The sequence below is a fragment of the Myotis nattereri genome, assembly GCF_964212035.1.
Source record: "Myotis nattereri genome assembly, chromosome: 5".
NCBI lineage: Eukaryota > Metazoa > Chordata > Mammalia > Chiroptera > Vespertilionidae > Myotis > Myotis nattereri.
This window is the reverse complement of record NC_138080.1, coordinates 84,140,257-84,164,499: the sequence shown is the minus strand read 5'-3', so window position 1 is coordinate 84,164,499 and position 24,243 is coordinate 84,140,257. Positions and strand designations below refer to the sequence as shown.

The 24,243-nt window shown below is 41.5% G+C and overlaps 1 protein-coding gene across 3 annotated transcripts in view; it reads right to left on the bottom strand.

Moving 5' to 3' along the window:
• Positions 1 to 24,243, bottom strand: part of ARHGAP26 (Rho GTPase activating protein 26) — a 413,435-nt gene that overhangs the window by 15,039 nt on the left and 374,153 nt on the right. The window contains exon 21 of one of the 3 annotated variants that reach the window (XM_081091772.1): positions 1,816 to 2,091. The exons of 1 other annotated variant lie outside the window; for it this stretch is intronic. In XM_081091772.1, the coding sequence (XP_080947898.1) occupies positions 1,816 to 2,091 (276 nt within the window). The remainder of the gene's footprint in view (positions 1 to 1,815; positions 2,092 to 24,243) is intronic. One more of the 3 variants, XM_081091773.1, reaches the window with a different exon arrangement.

The window sequence follows — 24,243 nt, the reverse complement described above, 5'->3', positions numbered from 1 at the left end:
GTGTCCTAGAAAGTTTACATTTCCCAAAGTACCCAGAATGTGTCTAAGAAATAATTAGAAAATAACTTGTCAGGAAAATATGATTTGAATATTTACCTTATTCCTGGGGTGAAGATAAAAGGATATATTGAAAAGTTATCTTTCTCATATTCTGGGACAAAGCTAGGTAGAAATCCTACAAGACCAGGCCAGGCTCTAGGCTGAAAGTTGCATGGAGCCTTGAATTTGGGACCACCCGTATGTTTGGCAGAAAGAGGGCTGGTTTGAGGGCAGAAATCCTGAATTCTGATTGGCTCTAGTTCAGCCATGTGACGGTACAAATCACTCCCTGTGCCTTAGTTTTCTCTCCCTGTCATAGGGTTCAGGCCACTTCTCCTCTCATTCTCATACAAGGACAGGATGAAAAGATAGATATAAAAGTATGTGGAGGAGAATACATTAATACATACACATCTGTGTATAAATAGCACCGAGCTGTTGTTTTTCTAAGTGAGACTCATCTTTATAAATTATTTAAGCCTCTCTGCTGGACCCGCCCCTTAGGAAAAAATCAGCTAGGCCAGTGTTCGGCAAACTGCGGCCCCTTGAGTGTGGCTCTTCCACAAAATACCACGTGTGGGCGCACATGTACAGTGCGATTGAAACTTCCTGGCCACACTCAAGGGGCCAAAGAGCCGCATGTGGCTCGCGAGCCGCAGTTTGCCGACCACTGAGCTAGGAGAAAAAGATGGACGAGAAAATACTGCCAAGGCCCAAAATGCTTATGATGCTTATAACTGGGCTCTACATTTTGGCTGTCGGACAGCACAGACTAAGTTTGAAACGCACACATGCCAAGGACCTGTACAGCAGAGGGATCCTGCAGGGTCTTCATTAATTAATTATTTTCCTGGATTTAAATAGCTTCTCTTCTCCAAAGAACTCAAGTGCAGAGAATTAAGTCTGGATGGGACCAAAGCAGGGAGAACTATAGCACGGGCCTTGGGGAGAAGAACTAGGTCAACCCTCAGAAAGAGGTGTTGGCTGCTCTCATGAGAGCTAATGGTTCATTACACATGGAGACAGGAGTAAGCTGGGAGCACTGACGATTCCTGGGAGTGCATGGAGGGAAGGAGCTGGCCATGAACAATTTAAAGAGAAATCACTTCATATTTGGGTTCCTTATTCTGTGTTTATATTCATCTCTCTCCCAGTGGTCTGGTCTCAGCAATTAGGTGTCAGTGCTCAGTGCCCACAAACAAATGTTGCCTGATGGTACCTAATAAAAATGAGGGAAGAAAAAGTCAGCACATGTCTCGGCACTGTTGCCTCTGAAATCATCTAATACCAAAGCACAGACAGCTCCATGATTCAGAGAGTGAGCCATACAGAAACCCGTTCAGGAGGCACTCTTTCTCCAAACTTCAAGTATCACAGGTTATTTTTAAAAAACTTTTTTTTATTGATTTCAGAGAGGAAGGGAGAGGGAGAGATAGAAACATCATTGATGGGCTGCTTCCTAGATGCCCCACACTGGGGATCGAGCCCCCTACCTGAACATGTGACCTGACCAGGAATAGAACCCTGACCTCATGGTTCATAGGTCAACACTCAACCACTGAGCACACCGGCAGGGCAAGTATCACAGATTATTAATTCAAATTAAGGAAGGTTCAGAAGGGTGTGGAAAATGCCAGGCTGGTTCATGAGAATGGTCCCTCCCAGCTTTGGCTCTTAGGCTGGAATTGGGGGGTGGGGGTGCAGAGGTTGGCCACCCGCTGTCCCTGACTGCCTTTGGATAAATGAGACCGGATTGGCCACGATCTGTGACTTTACCTGGAGTCTTCACGAACTGCTTCTTCTGGCCTGTCAAAAAGCAAGTGCAGATTTGGATGGCAGGGAACAAAGTTGACGAGGAGGCTGAACACTGCATGAAGAGAGGACCAAGCCAATGAGAGAACAACGGCAGCAACAGAAAACCAAACAAACCCTGCCACAGACCTGATGGGGGATGAGTCGCTGGACGTGGATGAGGTGGGCATAGGGCTGGATGGCGCCGAAAACATGGGCCAAGATGGCGAGAGGGGTGAAGTTGGGCTTGGATTCGGGGGGCTGCAAGACATAACAACCAGAAAACTCATCAGCACACAGGGAAACCACAGTGGGAGCACAGGAGGTCCATGGAAGGCCACATGATGGGGAGCTGGAGCAACTAGAGAAGCGCTGAACCCAGACTTGTCATCAGTGCCCATCAGTTCTTCCAGCGAATGCTTGTCCGGTAATCCTGGGAGCATTACCGTCTCCTTGCCCTGCAGGATAACTGCTTTCTCGTGACAGGAGCTTCGTCAGTTGTGTCCATTGTGCCTTTGGCCACAGGTGATAAACGCCCTGAACCCACATACATGAGTTCCCACACCCATAGCCTATCCCAGGCCTCTGTCTGGGGCAGGGATAGCTTATAACCAGCCTTCAGCTTCCCCTACTGCATGCGTGTTTTTAAAGTCGTGTCTCAGCAAAAATGACCATTTTTTTTCCAGGCCACACAGGCTATTGAGCCAGAAAACAATTTCCTGTTTACATTTTTAACTAAATGGGCTGTCTGCCATTGGAGACCCGGAGAAGTACCGCATTAGAAAAATGGCAGCGGATGGAGGATGGGTCTGAAAAGGACACACGCCTCTTGAGAGAGGCCTTGTAGTTATGGGCAGTGGGCTGTTCCTCTGAGGTTTGCTTTCCAGGTCTGCTCTTTCTCTTTTCAGAGGTTCTGGGCATTTTGATGCTCAAAGAAAAACCCCAGAGGGGAGGCAGTAAAAACAAAAAGAGGAATGGAAACCTCAAATCTGTCATTTTGTTCTTTAGTCGCTGGCTGATCAAAAGTTTGGAGAGGAAAGGTTGAAATTACTCACTAAAATATGGTTTGACTTTAATTGGTCATGCTAGCCCTTCGACTTCTTTCCATATACAAACAAACAAACAAACATTTTAGCAACTCTGTAAAATTGCATGAAATCACAGATAGTGCGAACACTAATGACTGAGAAAACAATGTGGGGACCACCTGGCCACACCACCACCTGCAGCCCCTGGGCCTCAGCCAACTCTGGACTGTTTGGTTCAAGTACTTTGTAGAGGGGGAAATGACAGCACTCCCATGCAGGGATCAGACTTTCTCAACATAGTGGGAATTAGCAAGAACACATAAATGTACTACTTAATGGGACATACTCAATTCAGACACGAGACTCAATTACGGCTCTAATTACCTAGAGTTGCAACAAAAATTCCTATGGCAATATACAGTAAAAACCCATTGTGTGAGTTCATCAGCCTCATACTAATTGGATGAAACATTATGAAGTGCCATTATGTGTATTACATTTCTAGAATATAAATGCTATGAGGCAGGGATTTTTGTCCATTTTGTTTACAGCTCTATCTCCAGAGTTTAAAATAGTGCCTGAAGTATTCAATAAACAATTACTAAGTGAATTAGTGAATCTTGTTTAACCCACCCAACAAGTCAAAAGGCACTACTGTAATTCATGTTACACAGATGTGGAAGCTTGGGCCATTTTGAGGCTTGTCTGAAGGTGCTCAGCCTGTAAGTTACAAGACTGAGAGGTTCAGACCCCAATCCCTGACTCCAAGCCTCTGGTATAACAGGACTTGCTCCGTTCCTCGATACTGTGCCAAGTGTCTTCACAGACTCAGCCACAGCACTAGAAGCCTTCTGAATCACTGATTTATGACTTTCCTTTAGATGCCAACCACATTTGCAAGGGAAATTGGGAATGCAGTAACAGACTCAATAAGACTCAACAAATTGTAATTCCAACAAAATCCCCAATCATGCCTCCAGTCTTCTGCCTGCTAGATTCATCCAGCAGATAAAATCCATAAAATATGAGAGATTAAATTAGAAGAGCATGGCCATTTCTCCCATTAATCTAGCAAAGACTAGTTAGAGATAATTTAGTGTGATCAAGACAAAAAAGTGGAATACAAGTTAGTATTTGCCAAGGTTCCTAACTTCAAGAGCTTATGATATATTTGACAAGATGGCACAGATTTAAAAACAATCACAGATGCTAAAATCCTCAACAAAATATTAGCAAACGGATCCAGCAATACATTAAAAACATCATACACCATGATCAAGTGGGATTTATTCCTGGGATGCAAGGTTGGTTCAATAGCTGCAAATCAATAAATGTGATACACCACACAAACAAAATGAAGGATAAAAACCATTGGCAGATGTAGAAAAAGCACTTGATAAAATCCAGAACCCATTTATGATAAAAAACTCTCAGCAAAGAGGTAATAGAGGGAACATATCTCAACATAATAAAGGTTATTTATGACAAACCCACAGCCAACATCATACTCAATTGGTAAATACTATAAGCATTTCCCTTAAGACCAGGAACAAGACAGAGATGTCCTCTTTACCACTCTTATTCAACATAGCCTAGCCACAGCAGACAAGAAGAAGAAATAAAAGGCATCCAAATTGTAAAGGAATCAGTAAAACTGTCATTATTTGCAGATGGTATGATACTGTATAAGGAGAACCCTAAAGATCACTAAGAAACTACTAGTACTGATAAATGAATTCAATAAAGTACCAGGATACAAAATAAATATCCAGAAACCAGTTGCATTTTTATATACTAATAACAAGCTATCAGAAAGGGTAACTAAAAAAACAATCCCATTCACAGTTGCCATCAAAAAATAAAATAAAATACCTAGGAACAAATTTAACCAAGGATGTAAAAGACCTGTACTTGGAAAATTATAATGAAGAAAGAAAGGCAAGAAGATACAAATAAGTGAAGTATATACCACTTCATGGGTAGGAAGATGTAACATCATTAAAATGTCCATATTACTAAAAGCAATATATAGATTCAATGCAATTCCTATCAAAATACCAATGAAATATTTCACAGAACTAGAACAAATATTCCAAAAACTTATATAGAACCACAAAAGACCTTGAATAGCCACAGCAATCTTGAGAAAGAAGAACAAAGTTGGAGGAATCACACTATCTGATATCAAACCATACTACAAGGCCATAGTAATCAAAACAGCATGGTACTGGCATAAAACAGTAGATCAATGGAACAGAATAGAGAGTCCAGAAATAAACCCACACCTTTATGATCAATTAATATTTGACAAAGGAGATAAACCATACAATGGAGTAAAGATAGTCTATTCAATAAATGATGTTGGGAAAATTGAACAGATATGTGCAAAAAATGAAACTAGACCATCTTCTTAGACCATACATAAGAATAAACTCAAAATGGATTAAGTACTTAGTCATTAGACTCGAAACCATAAAAATCCCAGAAGTAAACATAAGCAGTAAAATCTTGTATATTTCTCATAGCAATATTTTTTTCTGATATATCTCCTCAGGAAGGAGAAACAAAATAAACAAATAAACAAACAAATAGAATTATATCAAACTAAAAAGGTTTTGCACAGCAAAGAAAACCATAAACAAAATCAAAAGACAGCCTACTGAATGGGAGGACATATTTGCCAATGGTACATGTACTAAGGGGTTAATATCCAAAATTTAAAAAGAACTTATACAACTCAACATAAAATAAACAAACAATCCAATTAAAAAATGGGCAAAGGACCTGAATAGACACCTGTCCAAAGAGGATATACAGATGCCAATAGACATGAAAAGATGCTCAATGTCAATAATCATCAGAGAAATGCAAATTAAACCACAATGAGACATCAATGAGCTATCACCTCATACCATTAGAAGGGCTATCATCAATAAGTCCACAAAAAAGTGTTGGCAAGGATGTAGAGAAAAGAGAACTCATGTGCACTGCTGGTGGTAATGCAGATTGGTGTAGCCACTGTGAAAAGCAGTATGAAGTTATCTTAAAAAAATTAAAAATGAAACTGCCTTATGACCTAGCTATTCCACTTCTGGGAATATATCCGAAGAAGCTGGAGAACTAATTCAAAAGACTATATGCACCCCTATGTTTAGTGCAGCATTATTTTCAATAGGCAAGATTTGGAAGTAGCCCAAGTGACCATCAGTAGATTAGTGAATAAAAAAGCTGTGGTATTTACACAATGGAATACTGCTTGGCTGTAAAAAAAACAAAACAAAAAAAGGAAAAGAAGGAAATCTTACTCTTTGTGACAGCATGGATGGACCTGTCACCAATACCATTGAACATTTTTACATACCACAATGATTGATGCCTGTAGCGGGAGAATGACTATAAACATATTAATGCTCTTCCAAGGAACAGGCAGCACATTATATTTTAGTTTTGATGCAACTCAGAAAACACAAAGAGGGAAATAAGGTGCACAAGGAGGAGAATGGCCCGAGGCTCTTTGTATCATCTTTCACACCAGAGAGTCTGGCTAGAGGTTACTTAAAACTGACAACAGCACCCCAAATGTCCAAAACGAAACAAACAAAAAATGATCAGCTTTTCTATTGCCTCTGAAACCTACAATATTAAATTCTCAAACTCTTTTCCCACTAATGAGGCCAAAGATAACAGGATAGGAAAAAAATAATTTTATAACTACAATCTTAGCAGATGACCCCTCAAGGCCTCTCTGCAGCCCTCAAGACCAGCTGGAAGGGAGTTTCTGAGCTGAACACCCCAGCACACTTTTTATCCTAAATATTCCTGAGGTTCTGCCAGGCCCCCATATCAAGGCTCAACTGTAACCACAACAGCTTAAGTGTTAGCATGGAAGGAACACTTGCCCGTTTGACTAGGATTCAAGAGGAAGGCTTGCATCAGCTCTAGTTTGCTGGTCTACAGTGTCCTCAAAAGTCCCAGTCAATCCCTTTGACATTCACTGGACAGTGAAGAAATAACGGTTTAGGAAGATAAGCTCAAAGGCCTGGCAGCATGCTGGGTTGTGGCTGATAGTTCATGCAATATGATGAGCTTCACACCCTTCTGTGGTGACTCACTGGAACAATGGCATGTCTGCTGCACTGGCCAGAGCTTGCCTGCCATACTGTGGATGGGGTTGCCCAGCAGCTCCCAATCTGATCATGGCTGGGGCAGCCCCTCTCTGGTGTCTACACCACAGTAGTTAAAACTTAAGCTGCTAGGGGCTGAGCAGTAAGCTGACCTTAAAGAAGAAAACTATTCTTTTTTAAAATTTTGATACTCAAAATTACAGATGGCACTGTAGAAAATTGGAAAATACCAAAAAGCAAGTAATAAAATCATACCTAATTTGTACCCCTGATAATGCCTGTTAACATCTTGACATATTTCCTCTTTTTGGGGGGGTGGGGTGGGGGGAGATAATACTACATATAGGATGAGGCAAAACTAGGTTTACAGTTTTTCATATGGAAAATACAATAATTAATAAATAATAATCAAGAGTAAACTCTGTTTCACATACTCACAAAGGTACACCTACTTTTGCCTCACACTGTACATAGTTATAACCTTTTTCACCTAGTTAAGCATTTTCTTGTGTCATTAAATAGCCTTTGATATCATGTTTTTAAAATGGCAGCAGGCATTCGGTTACGGGGTCTACGTGATTTATGTAACCATTCTTTTTTTGTGCACACTCAGATTATTATCCCCTCCAGCTGTTATAAACAGTGCTGCCACTCACTTCCTTGCTGAGGATCGTTGTCTGTGTCTCCAATTGTTTCCTTAGCATAAATTCCTAGACGTTAAATTAGTGGGTCAGCCCTAACCGGTTTGGCTCAGTGGATAGAGTGTTAGCCTGCGGACTCAGGGGTCCCAGGTTCGATTCCGGTCAAGGGCATGTGCCTTGGTTGTGGGCACATCCCCAGTGGGGAGTGTGCAGGAGGCAGCTGTTCAATGTTTCTCTCTCATCGATGTTTCTGACTCTCTATCCCTCTCTCTTCCTCTCTGTAAAAAATCAATAAAATATATTAAAAAAAAATTAGTGGGTCAAAGGCTAGGAGGCTTTTTCAAAGGGTTCCTTCTCTTTTTATGGTACATCCTAGCAAGAAGCTTTTCAGAAGGTTCTACTGAACTGCATTCCCACCAACAGTGTGGGGGCTGCCTCTTCTCTCTCACCATAGCCCCACCAGCATGGAGCATTATCATTTATAAAAATTCAGATGGGGCTTTGTTTTTTCCAGTTCACTAAGGTTACCTCGATTTTTCTCTTCCTAGCATTTCCAATGATATAAAAATGAATGTAATTCTCTTCCCGTGTTCTGTTTCCATCTGGAGGCAATGGTAATTTTCCAAAGGGCATTCTGCCAAGGAGGTAGTGTGGGGAAGGAGACAGGAAGATGGATAGAAAGACAGACGAACACAACTAGGTATGTGAGACCTGGTCAAATATTGGTATGGCTGCTCCGAGTGGAACTGGGAGTGGTGGGTGGTTAGCTTAGTCTCGGACTCTCAAAGATTGAACTAAATAAGAGGGATGATGTACACAGGTGGAGCCAGAGTCTTGAGCCAGCAGTATACTGTGGAGAAGTCACAAAACTGGTATTTATATCTCTCTGCCAGGCAGTAAACTGTGATCTGCAGCCCAGGTTCCCAGTCATGGACCTCAGGCTTGGGCTGGGCTGTGGGATTGCTGGCCCAGGGATGACCTAAATACTCCTTCCCAATTAGACCTGGGCCAGGAATGCTGCTATTAAATCCAAGGAGGACTGCTTGTAATTTTTTTCCCCTTTCCCCCTATAATGAAAAAGAAGAGAAAATTCCATGAACACCTGTCTAATCTAATCCAAAATTTGTGAATTCTTCTGCTTTGGAAAATATCCCTTTACGTCTTGACTTAAAGTACCATAAAAAGAGAAGGAACCTCAAACTTCAGTCAGGGAAATGGCCGAAAGAAATACTGGTAAACTGGAGAGTGGTGAATCAGAGCATATTATACAAAAACTGACTTTTATTTGTTGCAAATTTGAACACATATATTCTTTATAAGTGTCCACTGAAGCTTTTACAACACAGAAATCCTATACAGGTCCCACCCTCCCGAGTGTTCAGTATGTGCCTCACAACTTTACAATGGGAAAACCCACGTGCCCCCAGGTTGACTGTTCTGTGTTCTTTTCTGACTCTTACCGGTGTGTAAAGTACTTACAGATTCTTTCCCCTCATCTAGCATAATTTCATATGCATTTAATCAGACAATGACAGAGTCGTGATGTTTATTTTAATGAGAGGAGCTGGTGAAATTCCCCCTAAGGCCTTAGCAATTATACGCAATTACTTTTAAAATAGTTTTTAAATTATTTGCTTTAAAAATAGTTCGACTAGTCTAAGTGCAGTGATTCTGTTTTCCAGCTTAAAAAACTGTTCTGAAGTACAAGTTTCAAATAAAATTAAGTCTCGGAGTATGGTGGGAATGGCAAATAATTCCATGATTTAAATAAAATCCAAAATTCAAGATAGGGCCTCTGTCATTGCTAAGGTTCCCCCAGTCAATCATGCAAACATCTTCGTATAGCATAATACAGAAATATGAGGTAGAAGGAGAAACTCTGAATTGGAATGAAAGATACAGACAAGAGTCCCAGTTCAACCACTCATTGCCCCAGGAAACAACCCCAACGGAAAGGACCAATGAGGTAAAATGGGACAAATGCCTCTCTCATGCTCCATGGTGCACAATATGTACTGAGCCTAAAATTCTTTCCTGTTAAATCTGAATATAGCCCCTCAATCTTTTTCAATACCACATTTCAGGTACATTGGAATGGGTCCTTAAAATGTATTTACTCTCTTTCAACTAACAAATTATCAAGTTATTTGTAAGGAAACACTGAAGCATTTTGGGGCACTACAAAGAATCTAATGATAAGATTTGCTATTTCAAAATATTTGAATGGTTGCTGAGAAATCCCAATACAGCCTTACTATCTTAAACTGAATGCAGTACAACTGTTGTTCTCTATATAACAGAGATATTACAAAAACAAATCAATTCACTGTAACTTAAAAGGAACAGAAAAGCAACAGATCTCTAGATTTAATTTTCTACTGTCCTGAGGCATAACTTAAAGCCACCATTCAAATGCTAGGAATGTTTAAACCAGGGGTGGGCAAACTTTTTGACTCGAGGGCCACAATGGCTTCTTAAACTGGACCGGAGGGCCGGAACAAAAGCATGGATGGAGTGTTTGTGTGAACTAATATAAATTCAAAGTAAACATCATTACATAAAAGGGTACGGTCTTTTTTTTTTATTTTTTTTTTAGTTTTATTCATTTCAAACAGGCCGCAGCCCGCGGGCCGTAGTTTGCCCACAGCTGGTTTAAACACTACTCTTAAAATAAAATCTGCAAGCAAGGAACTGTACCTGCCTCAGGGGGTCGAGAATAGGGACCTGGTGCACAGGCATGCAATGACATTTAGTTTTTACTTTTATACTGTTTTAATTTTAAAAATCATGAGCTTATATTATTTTATAATAATAGTAGAAAGCACTCTTCTATAAATGGTGCTAGGATAATTGGACATCTGTGTGGAAAAAGTGACACTTGATCCTCTATCTCCTATCATACCTAACAAATGATTTCCAGGTGGATTATCGATCTAATGCCAAAGGCAAGCAACAAAGATTTTAGAAGAGAATTACTCTGGGAACTAACCCAATAGGGCATAAAAAGTACTAATCATAAAAATAAATACTGATATGCTCAACTACATTAAAATTAAGAACTTTCATTTATCAAAAAATAACGTTAAGAGAGAGTAAAAGATAGCCTACAACATATAAGTATACAAAGGCCTCATAACCCAACTACACAAAGAATACCTTCTAATCAGCAAGAAAAAGACTGATAACCAAGTGGGAAATGAGCAAGAAACTTGAACTTTAGAAGACAAAAATGCAAAAGAAAAGTTGTTCAACCTTTCTGTAAGGCTGGAAATATAGATTAAAACCACAGTGAGGTGATCCTGCACACCTACCAAAATGACTCCCCAGCTAACATCTAAATGCTGAAAATACCAAGTGTGTATATGATGTAGAACATCTGGAACTCTTGTACTTTGCTGGAGGAGGGATGTAAATTGCTACACCCACTTTGGACAACAGTTTGGCATTATCTAGTGATGGTGAAGATATCATTCATTCAATATGACCCAGCAGTTCCGTTTTCAGACATACACCCTAGTGCACAGTGTGTATGTGTGCACCAGAAGACATATGAGAACATGTAACCAAGTTATTTGTAAAAGCAAAAACTGAAAACAACCTAGAAGTTCAGCAAAAGTAGAATGGAGAAGTAATTTTAGTATTTTAATATAACGGTTCACTCTACTACAATGAAAATAAAGAAACTACGGGTATATTAATGACTTATAATAAAACAAAATAATGTCTCCCAAGGATGATCCTCATTATTTGTAGACTAGAGGCCCGGTGCACGAAATTTGTGCACTCGGCGAGGGGGTGGGGGGGGGGGTTTGGTTCCCCTCAGCCACTCTTGCAGTCCGGAAGCCCTTGGGGGATGTCCAACTGATGGATTAGGCCCGCTCCCCACGGGATGTCAGTCAGACATCCTGAACATTGCCACAGAGGCGGGAGAGGCTGGGATTTCTCAGCAACCATTCAAATCTTTTGAAATGTAAGCTGTATATTTATATTTCATGCTACTGCTGCTGCGCTCACCAGCCTGTGAGCCCGGCTTCTGGCTGAGCAGCGGGCTCCCCTTGTGGGAGTGCACTGACCACCAAGGGGTAGCTCCTGCATGGAGCGTCTGCCCCTGGTGGTCAGTGCATGTCATAGCGACTGGTCATTTGCTGTTGGGTCAGTTTGCATATTAGCCTTTTATTATATAGGATTCTATGTTTGCGAATTCATCTACTTGCTAAGTTTTATTTGTAACCCCAGAAACAATACTTATGGTGCTTTCATAGTTCCTTGCAGACACATGTACAACAATGAAACACTTGAGTCACTCTGAGTCACCTGATGCTCACATTTCCACTGAGGCCAATCAAAGGATGCTCTGCCTTCTTGTTTCTAATTGCAAGAGGCTGTGTGTGCTGTGCCTTATGGGGACAACGTGCTAAATGAGCTTCATTCAAGCATGACTTCTAATGCTGCTGGTCATGACGTCACTGTTAATAACATTAAATAAGATGTCTTTAAACAGACACACACATAAAACAAGGTTATGTATTGATCAGTTGACAAAAATGTTGTGAAGAAAGGCTCACAGGAACCTCACCCTACATTTCCCCTAGGAGTAGTATCCTGTGTCTGCGGTGACGTCACTGAACATAACCACTGCACATAATGAATATCTGTATTTAAGAGGTAAAAGCATAAATAAAAACAAGGAACTGATTACTGTAAATGTCAGATTAGTGGTTACCTTTGTAGAGAGGGGAAGAGGATTATAATAGGGAAGGAGAAAGCAAGAAATGTGAACACTTCTAAGATCTTGGCAAAGGCTGTATTTCTAAACCTTTTTGGTGGTTATGTGGGTGTTTGCTAAATAATAATTTATTTTATTTATTAAATGTAAGCTGTATATTTATATTTCATGCCTTTTTTATATAACAAAAAATATCCGCAAATCTACCTTAAAACTTACTTATGGACAGTCAGTATACCAACATATTAACAGCATTCTCTGGGTAATGAGATTAAAAATAATTTTTATTCTTTGTGCTTTTAAAATATTTTCTACATTTTCTGCAGTTAATAGGTTACATTTATAACAAAAACAAAAATAGTAAGTTTTAATAGAAAAAATAATCTCCCTACATACAAAGGCTACTTTTATTCTCTAGAGGAGGGGTGTTTAATGGGGGCAAATGACAGTTCAGTGTTTGTTGCACTAATCTGTGGTTTAAGTTGCGTAATACAGTTTGGCAGCTCCCGGTTGTTTGTACTGTTTCTCTTCTTTTTCAGTCAAATACAATCAACAAATATTTATTGAGTACCTTCCACAGGCAAGAACTAATTTTTTCATCCTTTTCCCCTCACTGAAAAATAAGGTTGGCTCTTCTAGAGACTATTTTTTATTTTGGTAAAGTTATTACAGTAAATCAATGGTGTCTTCCTTTCCCCCTGTGCATGGGGAAGTTGAGGAGGATATCTCCGATGTCACACTGAGTACGCTGGACAACGTGTTAACAACATTGGCTGAAAGTCACTGGCCATCTGGCATACTTTTCTATACGGTCTGCTTTCAGGGGATATTTCCTGTTTGGACTAGGCGGGGGTGGGGGGGGGGGTGAGGGGGGGAGAGGAGGGAAAAGGATTCAATAAGAATCTAAATGACCACTGCTGAAAACAAAGGAGTATCTAAAATTAGCAGTGTTGGCCCAAGATACTTCAGCTTAAAAATAACCCTGGGGAAAGGGGGTTCCTTGAATAAGAACCTAAAATATTTCACTGTGTTCAGAACTCTCAGCAATAGAAGAAAGCACTCCTGCTAACAGTAATATCCAGGTCAATTAAGTTAAAGTCTTGCAACCCTACAAAACTTGGTCTGAATACCACGAAAGGCATATAAGGCAGAGAGATAAGGAAAGATGAACTTTGATGAAAAGGCCAGTCTCTGATCCCACCCTACTCCAAACAAATAGCTGTCTTCGCTCTAATTCTAGTGCTTATTCGACAGTCTAAACATATGGAAAATTGTTTCTGATTTACTTTGACCGACACAAACTCTTGTCTACTCTCCATTTGCATCTTCCATGCCTGGCCTTGCTCCATCGTGTGACCATGCACAGAACCCGCATGCGCCCATGACCAGGCTCCTTCTACAGTGCTGGCTCAGGCTGCACTGAAGGAATGCAGCCTCACTAGGCTCCACGGTGAGTTTCACCCCTTGTTCATTTGGTTCTGAGGAGCTTATTGACTCGACTGGAAAAAAACTTTAAATGATTTTCCAGCAAAGTCACCCTTTCCAGTGGAAAAAAAAGAGTTCTAACATCTGTGAATAAAAACACACCAAAGGAAAAGGATTTGTATATGCTGCTTTAGTTCCTGCACTCCAACACCAAACCCCCACTGAGAAGTCAATGAAAATTGACACAGCCAAACACCATTAATTCTGATCTCACGAAATTAAAATTTCTCTTATTTTCCAAATCTGAGGTAGATCCAAATTACCTTGGACAATCTTCACATTACTAGGAAAAATTACACTGTAAATAAGGTTTTCAACATAGATGCTTTAATTTACGAGGACCATTTTTCATGATAATTTCAAATGACCAGGCAAATCTGATTGTAAACACTTCAATGCACCCCCATACTCCCACCTCCTTGCTCCTAGAATGAAGACCAAGGCCTTCCAGACTAACCTAAGAATCTCTATCCTGGTTTCTTTGCCTTTTAGCATTCCAATCCATGCTAGTGCACATCATAACCACATGCACCTCCTAAACACATAGCTTAATAAATAGGTGTTGAATGAACAGCAATTTCCTGCTCATAAACTCCCCATTACCTACTGAATGTAGAACAAATTTCCTACTGGTATAGTAGAAAATGTAGTTACTGGTTTTCCCACTCCCTTTCTGGTTCATTTGCAGAAGTTCTTTTCCGCTCCAAGTGAAACAGCATCCCACCAATTTCATTGCAGAGCAGGAATGTGATCCAGGCTGGCCACTCAGAGTACCCCGTCCCGCTGGCCACAGTGACAGGGTCACGGATGAACATGTAATTGATCACAGTTCATTCATTGGGTCTAGTATATGAATGCTCTTCCTTCTGGATACAAACCCTAAATGTATTGGCTTAGGGTGACCAAAGCTCTTTCTCCCACTACATGGTAAACATCTGTCTGCAAGTAAAGTTAAAAAAAAAAAAAAAAAAGCAGGGAAGAAGAGCCAAGTAAAATAATAATTTGGGCTCCAGAACCAATTGTGCTCGAGGTTAGATCCACCCCGAGAGTTCCCAAAATTGTAAGTTTCCAACTTCCACTTTTTCCTGAAGCTAGTTGAGTTTTTGTCATTTCAAGGTCTTTCACAACATGGCCCCAATGCACTTCGTGAACATAGAACTTGTCTTCACGCCCTCAGTGCTCTCTAGGTCAGCAAAATTTCTCTTAAAGGACCACTCGGTAAGTATTTTTGATTCTGTGGACTAAGAGACACAAGTGAGGCTGTTTATGAGCAAATTAAATTTCCTCCAAAGCCTCAAAAGCTGGTCCATTTGTGCCATCTGTTATAAGGGAAACTGGAAACCACCTGTCTGCCCACCTGAGCTCTGCTCTTATCAAGGAAATTGTAATTACCTCTTTGGTGAAGGATTTGAATCATTACAGTAAATCCTTTACTCAGCACATCTTGTATTAGAAAGGCATTCTGAGCCTTAAAAGGGTTTATTCTCCTCTTGCCCTGGGAAGACGCAGTAAAACCTCAGCTCTTCAGAGTCTGGCAGAGTGAGTGGTACCTTAGCCTCGTTTGTTACTGGACGACACATATTTACTGAACAAATGTTGACTGCACACCTGCTCCACGGCAGGTGCAGGTGCAGGCACAGGGAGCAGAGAGCAGCTTCTGCTCTCAAGCAGCTTCCGATCAAGTACCCTGAACTGCAGGGGAGGGTGCGAGAGCACAGGCCGCGCTCGGGAGGAAAAACTTCTGCCTTTGCGGTCTGCTCCTTGTAAGATTGTATTTTACCTATGTTTTCTGATGTGTGTAATATGTCAATTAGTAAGGTTGGTATGTACTTGATAAATAAGTAAATAAAAACAAGAAACACATATTGGAGGTATATATCCCAAATATTGTTTTCTGATAATATTTTGGTCATTTTATTTACTTATTAATTTTTTTAAAAATATATTTTATTGATTTTTAACAGAGAGGAAGGGAGAGGGATAGAGAGTTAGAAACATCGATGAGAGAGAAACGTTGATCAGCTGCGTCCTGTACACCCCCTACTGGGGATGTGCCCGCAACCAAGGTACATGCCCTTGACCGGAATCAAACCTGGGACCTTTGAGTCTGCAGGCCGATGCTCTATCCACTGAGCCAAACTGGTTAGGACTATTTTGGTCATTTTAGTGATCAAAATGGTTTAGGAAACACTGTTGTGTGTGTGTGTGTGTGTGTGTGTGTGTGTGTGTGTGAATGAGTGTGAATGTGTGTGTGTGTTTGTGTGTAACAGTCAATAGACAAGTAAACAAATAAGATCATTTTAGATGATACAAAGAACTATGAAGAATCAAGAGCTACGAAGCAGGACGGTGTGAAAGCGAGTGCCTGGGTGGAGAAGGTAGCTGGAGGTGATCTGGATACCGTGGATGGGCCCCACTCCCTTCAGGAGTAACCGCTGAGCTGAGACTTTAACAAACTAGACTGCTCATATTTCTAAACATCCCTGCATCTTTTTTTTGCATCTTTTTATTTTAACCATTTGTGACGAAAACCAAAACCAAGGCCCATTTCCTCCTAAGCTCTCTCCCAGTCTTTTGGCTGAATCACTGAGCTTTTTCCTGGAATACTGTGGGAACTTAATGGAAAGGGTCCTATTTAGAAGGAAAGAACTACTGAAAGAAAATCAGTGATAAATGTTGGCCTGGTGGTAGCAGAATTCCCAGTAGTGGCTGATGACAGCTAAACATACTTTTCCTACAAGAAATTGTTTCCTGGTAAAGCAAAAAAGTCATTCTGTTTGGGGAGACAAAGTTTTGCTTTTCAATGACATCTCCAGGAGTCCTTAAAAAGTATGTTGCTTAGCCCTGGCTGGTTTGGCTCAGTGAATAGAGCGTTGGCCTGTGGACTGAAGGGTCCTTGGTTCGATTCTGGTCAAGGGCACATGCCCAGGTGTGAGCTCAATCCCCAGTTGGGGGCGTGCAAAAGGCAGCCAATCAATGATTTTTCTCTCATCATTGATGTTTCTATCTCTCTCTCCCTCTCCCTTCTTCTCTAAAATCAATTTAAAAATATATTTTTAAAAACAAAGTATGTTGGAGAAACCAAGATGGTGGCATAGGTAAACACCGGAAATTGCTGCCTCCCACAACAACCTCAAAAATACAACTAAAAGACAAAACAGACATCATCCAGAACTACAGGAAGGCTGGCTGAGTGGAAATTCTACAACTAGAAGGAAAGAGAAAAGCACACTGAGACTCAGAGGAGGTGCAGAAGTAAAGTGCAGAGGTACGGAGGCGCACGCGGCAAGGGCTGGAAACTGAGGACTCGGCTGTCTTTTTGAATCAGGAGGGAGTCACAAGCCCCCAACTGCTCTGAACTCAAGTTCTGGGAAGTCTCTGGGGACCCAGACTCATACGGGAAGAAACTGGACTGTCTGGCAGTGGGCAGAACTCGGAACTCGAGGGCGGCATTCCCACAGAGGTGCTTTCAGCAATTACCAGGACACTGAGATGCGGGGCCTCTTAGGGCAGGGCTGAGGATCAGCCATAGCTGTTTGCTCCACCCTGTTGATTCCCTGAGACTCCGCCCCATCCAAGCTGCGGCAGAGGCTTTTGCACATGAATGCCCTGGCCCTTTCCAATCTGAAAATTACCTAACAAACTGCAGCTGGGGCAGACAGATCCAGAACTTCCAAGGAAGGCCCAAGGCTCCACAGAAGCTTGCATTGCTTCACAGCTGGGCCTCATCTGGGCACCTCCAAACCCCAAACAAGGAAGGAGAATCTGCAGATCTCTTCATAGCTCCTGCTGGGTAGCCTCAGGCAGAGGCTAAATTAGCACCTCCTTAGATCCAAGAGCCAGTGTACCCAGTGGTCAGAGTGGGACCATCCAGATTACAACTCCTCAGATCCATAAGGGACACACTCAGGGGGCAGACTCAGTGAGCACCAAAGCCCCACTGAAGCAAGTCTTGCCCCATAAGGGTGTCTTCAGCACAGAAGTTCTCCCACCATAGACAAAGCTGATTCTCACAGCCAATTGGCCTGGAGACCAATTCCTCCCAGTGATACCTACAACAATCAAGGCTTAACTACAACAAGACTGTGCACAAAGCCCACAAAGGGGTGCACCAAGAGTGTCCACCTCAGGTAATTGGGGAGGCTGAGCCACTGGGCCCTATAGGACACCTAGCACACAAAGCCACTCTACTAACACAGGGAAGCATAAAAAATGCAGAGACAAAGAAACAGGTCACAAATGACGGAAATGGAGGAAAGCAAACTACTGAATATAGAGTTCAAAACCACAGTTATAAGGTTTTTCAAGAATTTTCTAGAAACCGCCAATAAATTTAGTAAGACCCTGGAGGATATGAAAAAAGACCAACTAGAAATTAAGCATACACTGACTGAAATAAAGTATAATATACAGAGATCCAACAGCAGACAAGAGGATCCCAAGAATCAAGTCAAAGATTTGAAATACGAAGAAGCAAAAAATACCCAACCAGAAAAGCAGAAAGAAAAAAGAATCCAAAAATATGAAGATAGTGTAAGGAGCCTCTGGGACAACTTCAAGCGTACCAACATCCGAATTATAGGGGTGCCAGAAGAAGAGAGAGCAAAATATTGAAAACCTATTTGAAGAAATAATGACAGAAAACTTCCCCTACCTGGTGAAAGAAATAGACTTACAAGTCCAGGAAGTGCAGAGAACCCCAAACAAAAGGAATCCAAAGAGGACCACACCAAGACATATCATAATTAAAATGCCAAGGGCAAAAGACAGAGAGAGAATCTTAAAAGCAGCAAGAGAAAAATAGTCAGTTACCTACAAGGGAGTACCCATACGACTGTCAGCCTATTTCTCAACAGAAACTATTCAGGCCAGAAGGGAGTGGCAAGATGTATTCAAAGTGATGAATAGCAAGAACCTACAACCAAGATTACTTTATCCAGCAAAGCTATCATTCAGAATTGAAGGTCAGATAAAGAGCTTCACAGATAAGAAAAATCTAAAGGAGTTCATCACCACCAAACCAGTATTATATGAAATGCTGAAAGGTATTCTTTAAGAAGAGGAAGAAGAAAAAGGTAAAGATACAAATTATGAACAGCAAATACATATCTATCAACAAGTGAATCTAAAAATCAAGTGAATAAAAAATCTGATGAACAGAGTAAACTGGTGAATATAATAGAACCAGGGGCATAGAAAGGGAGTGGACTGACAATTCTTGGGGGGAAAGGGGTGTGGGGGTGCAGGAAGAGACTGGACAAAAATCGTACACCTATGGATGAGGACAGTGGGAGGGGTAAGGGCAGAGGGTGGGTGGGAACTGGGTGGAGGAGAGCTATGGGGGGAAAAAAGAGGAACAACTGTAATAATCTGAACAATAAAGATTTAATTAAAAAAAAAAAGAAAGTATGTTGCTTGTTCCTCCTTGGAAGACAGGAACTATATAAGCCACAAACAATCAGCCTGGAGACTTCTCCTGCTTTGTGTGAGTTGCCACATTTCCAGGTCTCTACAGACCACGTCCATGGTTAAATGCCCTAGTTATTACACATCCTTTTTCTAGGTCATTGTGACTTTCACTACCTGAGGTATAACATTTCTGAAGTTCTACTCACTTTTTGTCAATATATTTATGTCCATTTGCTTACAAAGGTTTTCAGTATTACTAGTACAAGCCCATTCAGAAATCACCAGTCTATATTTTCAAACACACCCACCTGCACTGTAAGGATAAGCCTTCTCCAAGTGCCATCCCCCAATGCCCACACCAGTCTTTGTTGGCTCTTTCTTCTTATTGCCACCCAGGCTTCCAGTGACAAAATGCCACTCTGCACAGATTTAATCTTTCTGTTGCTCTCCCAGGAAACTGTGAGAAGGAACGGAGAATCCTCCCGAGGGAAGAATATTGCAAATCACAATTTAGCAAATTACAAAAAATGGAAGGAAATAAAATGAATTTTCCACAACGAAAGGCATCACACACTCAAATAATGAAAGGAGTCAGACTGGGTTGGGGCCTAAAAATCTGTATTTTTTAAATGCTCTCCCCACTATCCCCTACCCCAACCAGGTGGTTCTGACAAGCAGGCAGAGACGGGAACCAGGATACTTATTTCTGTAGGTTCCACATCAGCTTTGGAATGTGAATACACCAGGTGCTCACTAGCAAAACATGTTTGTGATTATTTTGTTCTTTCAAAAATTTGATTTATTTGTGTGGACTTTCTTATTAATTTTGGTTTGGCTAATACGTGTCAACTTTTTAGCCAATGAATTAATAAACTCTCAGTGCTAATCTATAATTTGGTCAAAGGAACCAAAGGAGTTCTGAGAACAGAGGGATCAGTTTAAGCTGCAGGATTGGCAAAGTTCCCCATGAGCTGGAGTGTTCCCATTTTCCATTTTGGAATTGAGAGGCTGTGGGCATGCTCACAGTTGGGCAAGGAGAGTCAGTGTTAGGGCAAAAGGAGCCCCCATTCCACCGAGACAAGATGCAGGGACAACACCACAGCTCACCTCTAAAGAAGCAGCTCTCTCTGGTACACAGTGCTTACGACATGCCAGGCTCTGGGCCGAGCATTTTTTGTCACTGACTTGTCCCAGTAACCCTGCAAGAGCTGGCCTGATTTTGCAGAGGGTTGAGCGGCACATTGGAAAAGCTGAGTAATTTTCTTAGAGTCAGAAAGTGGTGGTGCTAGAACTGAACCAAGGTAGCCTGACTCCAGACCTCGGGCTCTTCTGTACGCCCGCCCGTGCCCACTGTTGTCCTCTGGGCCTTCCCTCTGTGGCTCCCTAACATGGCCTAGCAGGCATACTTCACATACTTCACAGGTGGACAGAAGGGGCCAGCGGGGCCTCAGGCAGGAAAAACAAGCTGACTTAACGAGGATTTGCCTGAATTGCCCCAGAACCTGTTGAAACAGGTGAAAACCCAGTTCCAAGATCTCATAAATCACGTTAAATAGAAAATAAAGAAAAAAATGGTTTGGAAGCTTCTCAGTACTTTCATTGGCTGTCTGTTTTCAGATAACACCTGCCATAATTGATAAAATGACTTCTAAATGAAAACAGTATTATTTAGAATAGTGAATTAACAGTTAAGTGCAGAAGTCTGGGGTCAGACAGAACCCTCCAATACTGGTTTGAATAGTGGTTCTGCCACTTAATTTCTGTGTCCCTCATTTCCCTCTTTTGCTTAAAATAGTGATGATTAATAATAACTGTCCCTCATAGGATTGCTGAGAATTAAAGGGGATCAGACATACAATATACTTAGTATACAAAAGGTTGGTATACAGTAAGAGTCCAGTAAATGGTGTTATGATTAGTATATGCTTGACTTATTCTAAAAAGAAAAATGGTTCTTTTTTAAAATGAAAACTGGCCTTAAGGACTTGTGCCATCTATAAAACTTAAGGCACAGATCCAAGCAGAAGTGACAATGAAGAGAAAACGGCAGATCACTTAACTGAAAGGAAAGAGACAAAGTAATAGGCCTCAGGTTCTAGGGCTTTCATCCTAGGATGACTTCCCCTCTTAGCATAGCCCTGTTACTGTGTCTGCACAGCAAAGCCCCCAGTGGAAAACACACTGAGGCAAGTTCACCGGCGCTCGGGTTGTGTTACCGTGGCAGGGAGGTCTGCAGGTATCATATAACCTGTGCCCAAAGCCCAGCATTTCATGTCCAGGTGGAGGTGTCAATGTCAGCTCTGGACCTCAATTAAGGCCCAGTCTCTGTTCAGGGCAGGCCGACAGGAGACCTCTGCTTTTCCGCTGGCTCTCTCAGATAAAAGCTGGAAGGCTGGATGGTGCAGAACATGGGCCCGGGAAGATGGGAGGAAGGGCACTACCCACCAGCCCGTTCATTCTGGGGATGTTGGTGGAGAGGATCAGAATTCCAGGGCGCGGTGGACAGCTAGCTTCCTGAGAAGCCCACATGGAGAGGGCAGGTTGGGGGGTGGGGGGCGCGTGCGGGACACAGTGCTTTTACCTCAGGGCCGACTCCATGCTCTCCAAAGCAGTATGGTGCAGGTTTCAGACAAATGCTGTCAGGGATGGGGCTGCTCACTCTTCTACTATCTTGTGAATTAGGCAGCAATGAGCTGTCAGCACTACAGTGGACAAGGGAGGCCAGAATGGATACTTGGACATTAGGAGACAATGAATGGCTGCATTTCTTGGGGTGCAGGTGGGCCACGGTAGCCATTTCCCTCCCTCCTTTTCCTTCTACGCCATGGGCCTGTCTACATCTAACTTCCCCTTGCCCTGCCATCCTCACCTCTGCCAACAGACTACGTACTGGTTCTTTAAACAGCGGGGCTCCTTTAAAAGACAGGCCTAGAGGAGATTCATTGGGAAACTTTCTGCAGGGAACATAAGGGTGTGAGAAAAGAGCAAGGGCGTGGAGGCAGGTGGAGTGAGGGTGAGAATCCTTGACTCCACCTCGTCTCCTCATCTGAAAACCAGGGAAAAGGTTACCCAAAGGGCGTTTGTGAGGACTACATCAGTGTACACACAGGGCTGGGCACCGCCTCCGGCACATAGAGAGTACCCCTGACTTAATATATAAGTATTGATACTTACTGAATTTGATAGGAGAGTTAAAAAAAAAAAAAGCAATAAAAAGCTAAGCAAAACTTTCTGCACAGCAAAAGAAACCATCAACAAAACAACGAGAAAACCTACTGTGTGGGAAAACATATTTGCCAATGTCATATCTGATAAGGGCCTAATCTCCAAAATTTATAGGGAACTCATACAACTTAACAAAAGGAAGATAAACAATCCAATCAAAAAATGGGCAAAGGACCTAAATAAACACCCTTCAAAAGAGGACATTCAGAAAGCCAAGAGACATATGAAAACATGCTCAAAGTCACTAATCATCTGAGAGATGCAAATCAAAACAACAATGAGGTACCATCTCACACCTGTCAGACTGGCTATCATCAACAAATCAACAAACGACAAGTGCTGGAGAGGATGTGGAGAAAAAGGAACACTTGTGCACTGCTGGTGGGAATGCAGACTGGTGCAGCCACTATGGAAGACAGTATGGAGTTTCCTCAAAAAACTGAAAATGGAACTCCCATTTGACCCGGTGATCCCACTTCTAGGAATATATCACAAGAAACCAGAAACACCAATCAGAAAGGATATATGCACCCCTATGTTCATAGCAGCACAATTCACCATAGCTAAGATCTGGAAACAGCCTAAGTGCCCATCAGTAGATGAAGGGATTAGAAAACTGTGGTACATCTACACGATGGAATACTATGCTGCTCTAAAAAGGAAGGAACTCTTACCATTTGCAACGGCATGGATGGAACTGGAGAGCATTATGCTAAGTGAAATAAGCCAGTCAATGAAGGAAAAATACCACATGATCTCACTCATTCATGGATAATAGAGACCATTATAAACTTTTGAACAATAATAGATACAAAGGCAGAGCTGCCTCAAACAGATTGTCAAACTGCAGCGGGAAGGCCGGGGAGGGTTGGGGGACAGGAGGTAGGGGGGTAAGAGATCAACCAAAGGACTTGTATGCATGCATATAAGCATAACCAATGGACATAAGACACTGGGGGATAGGGGAGGCTAGGGGACTGTCTAGGGCGGGGGGGGAAAAAATGGACACATATGTAATACCCTTTGTATTACTTTAAGCAATAATAAAAAAAATAAAAATAAAAAGCTAAGCAAAACTAATCAGGAAGAAGGATGCCAGGGTTCTGTTTAATCCAAATATTCAAATCAGCTTATTTCTCTTTATTTTTGCTTCCCACCTTGTTTTTGGTAAAAAACAAACAAACAAACAAACAAAAAACAAAAAGAGGGATGTCCCTAATATATTTTTAATACATAAATATTTATGTTTTAAATACAGAAATAAAGTTCTTTATTTCTGTCTCTATCTAGAAAAGTAATTTGTACTCAATGTAGAAAACAAAGAAACAATAATAGGCAAAATCTCAAACTAAACAAAGCCCCCAAAATTAAAAAATAGAACTCCTATATGATCCAGCAATTCCACTTTTGGGTTTTTATCCAAAGAAAACACTAACTCGAAATGATAGCTGCACCCCTATGTTCATTGCAGCATTATTTACAAGAGCCAAGACATGGAAACAACCTAAGTGTCCATCAACAGATAAATGGATACAGAAGATGTTATATATATATGTATATAAATAAATGGATGGACCTTGAGGGCATTATGCTAAGTGAAATGAGTCAGACAGATCACACTTATATTTGGAAGCTAAAAAGAAGAAAGGAAGGAAAGAAGGCAGGAAGAAAGGAAGGAAGGAAGGAATGAAGGAAGGAAGAAACCTGATCTCATAAATACAGACTGGTGGTTGCTAGAGGTGGGGGATGGGGAAAATGGGTGACTGGGTGAAAAG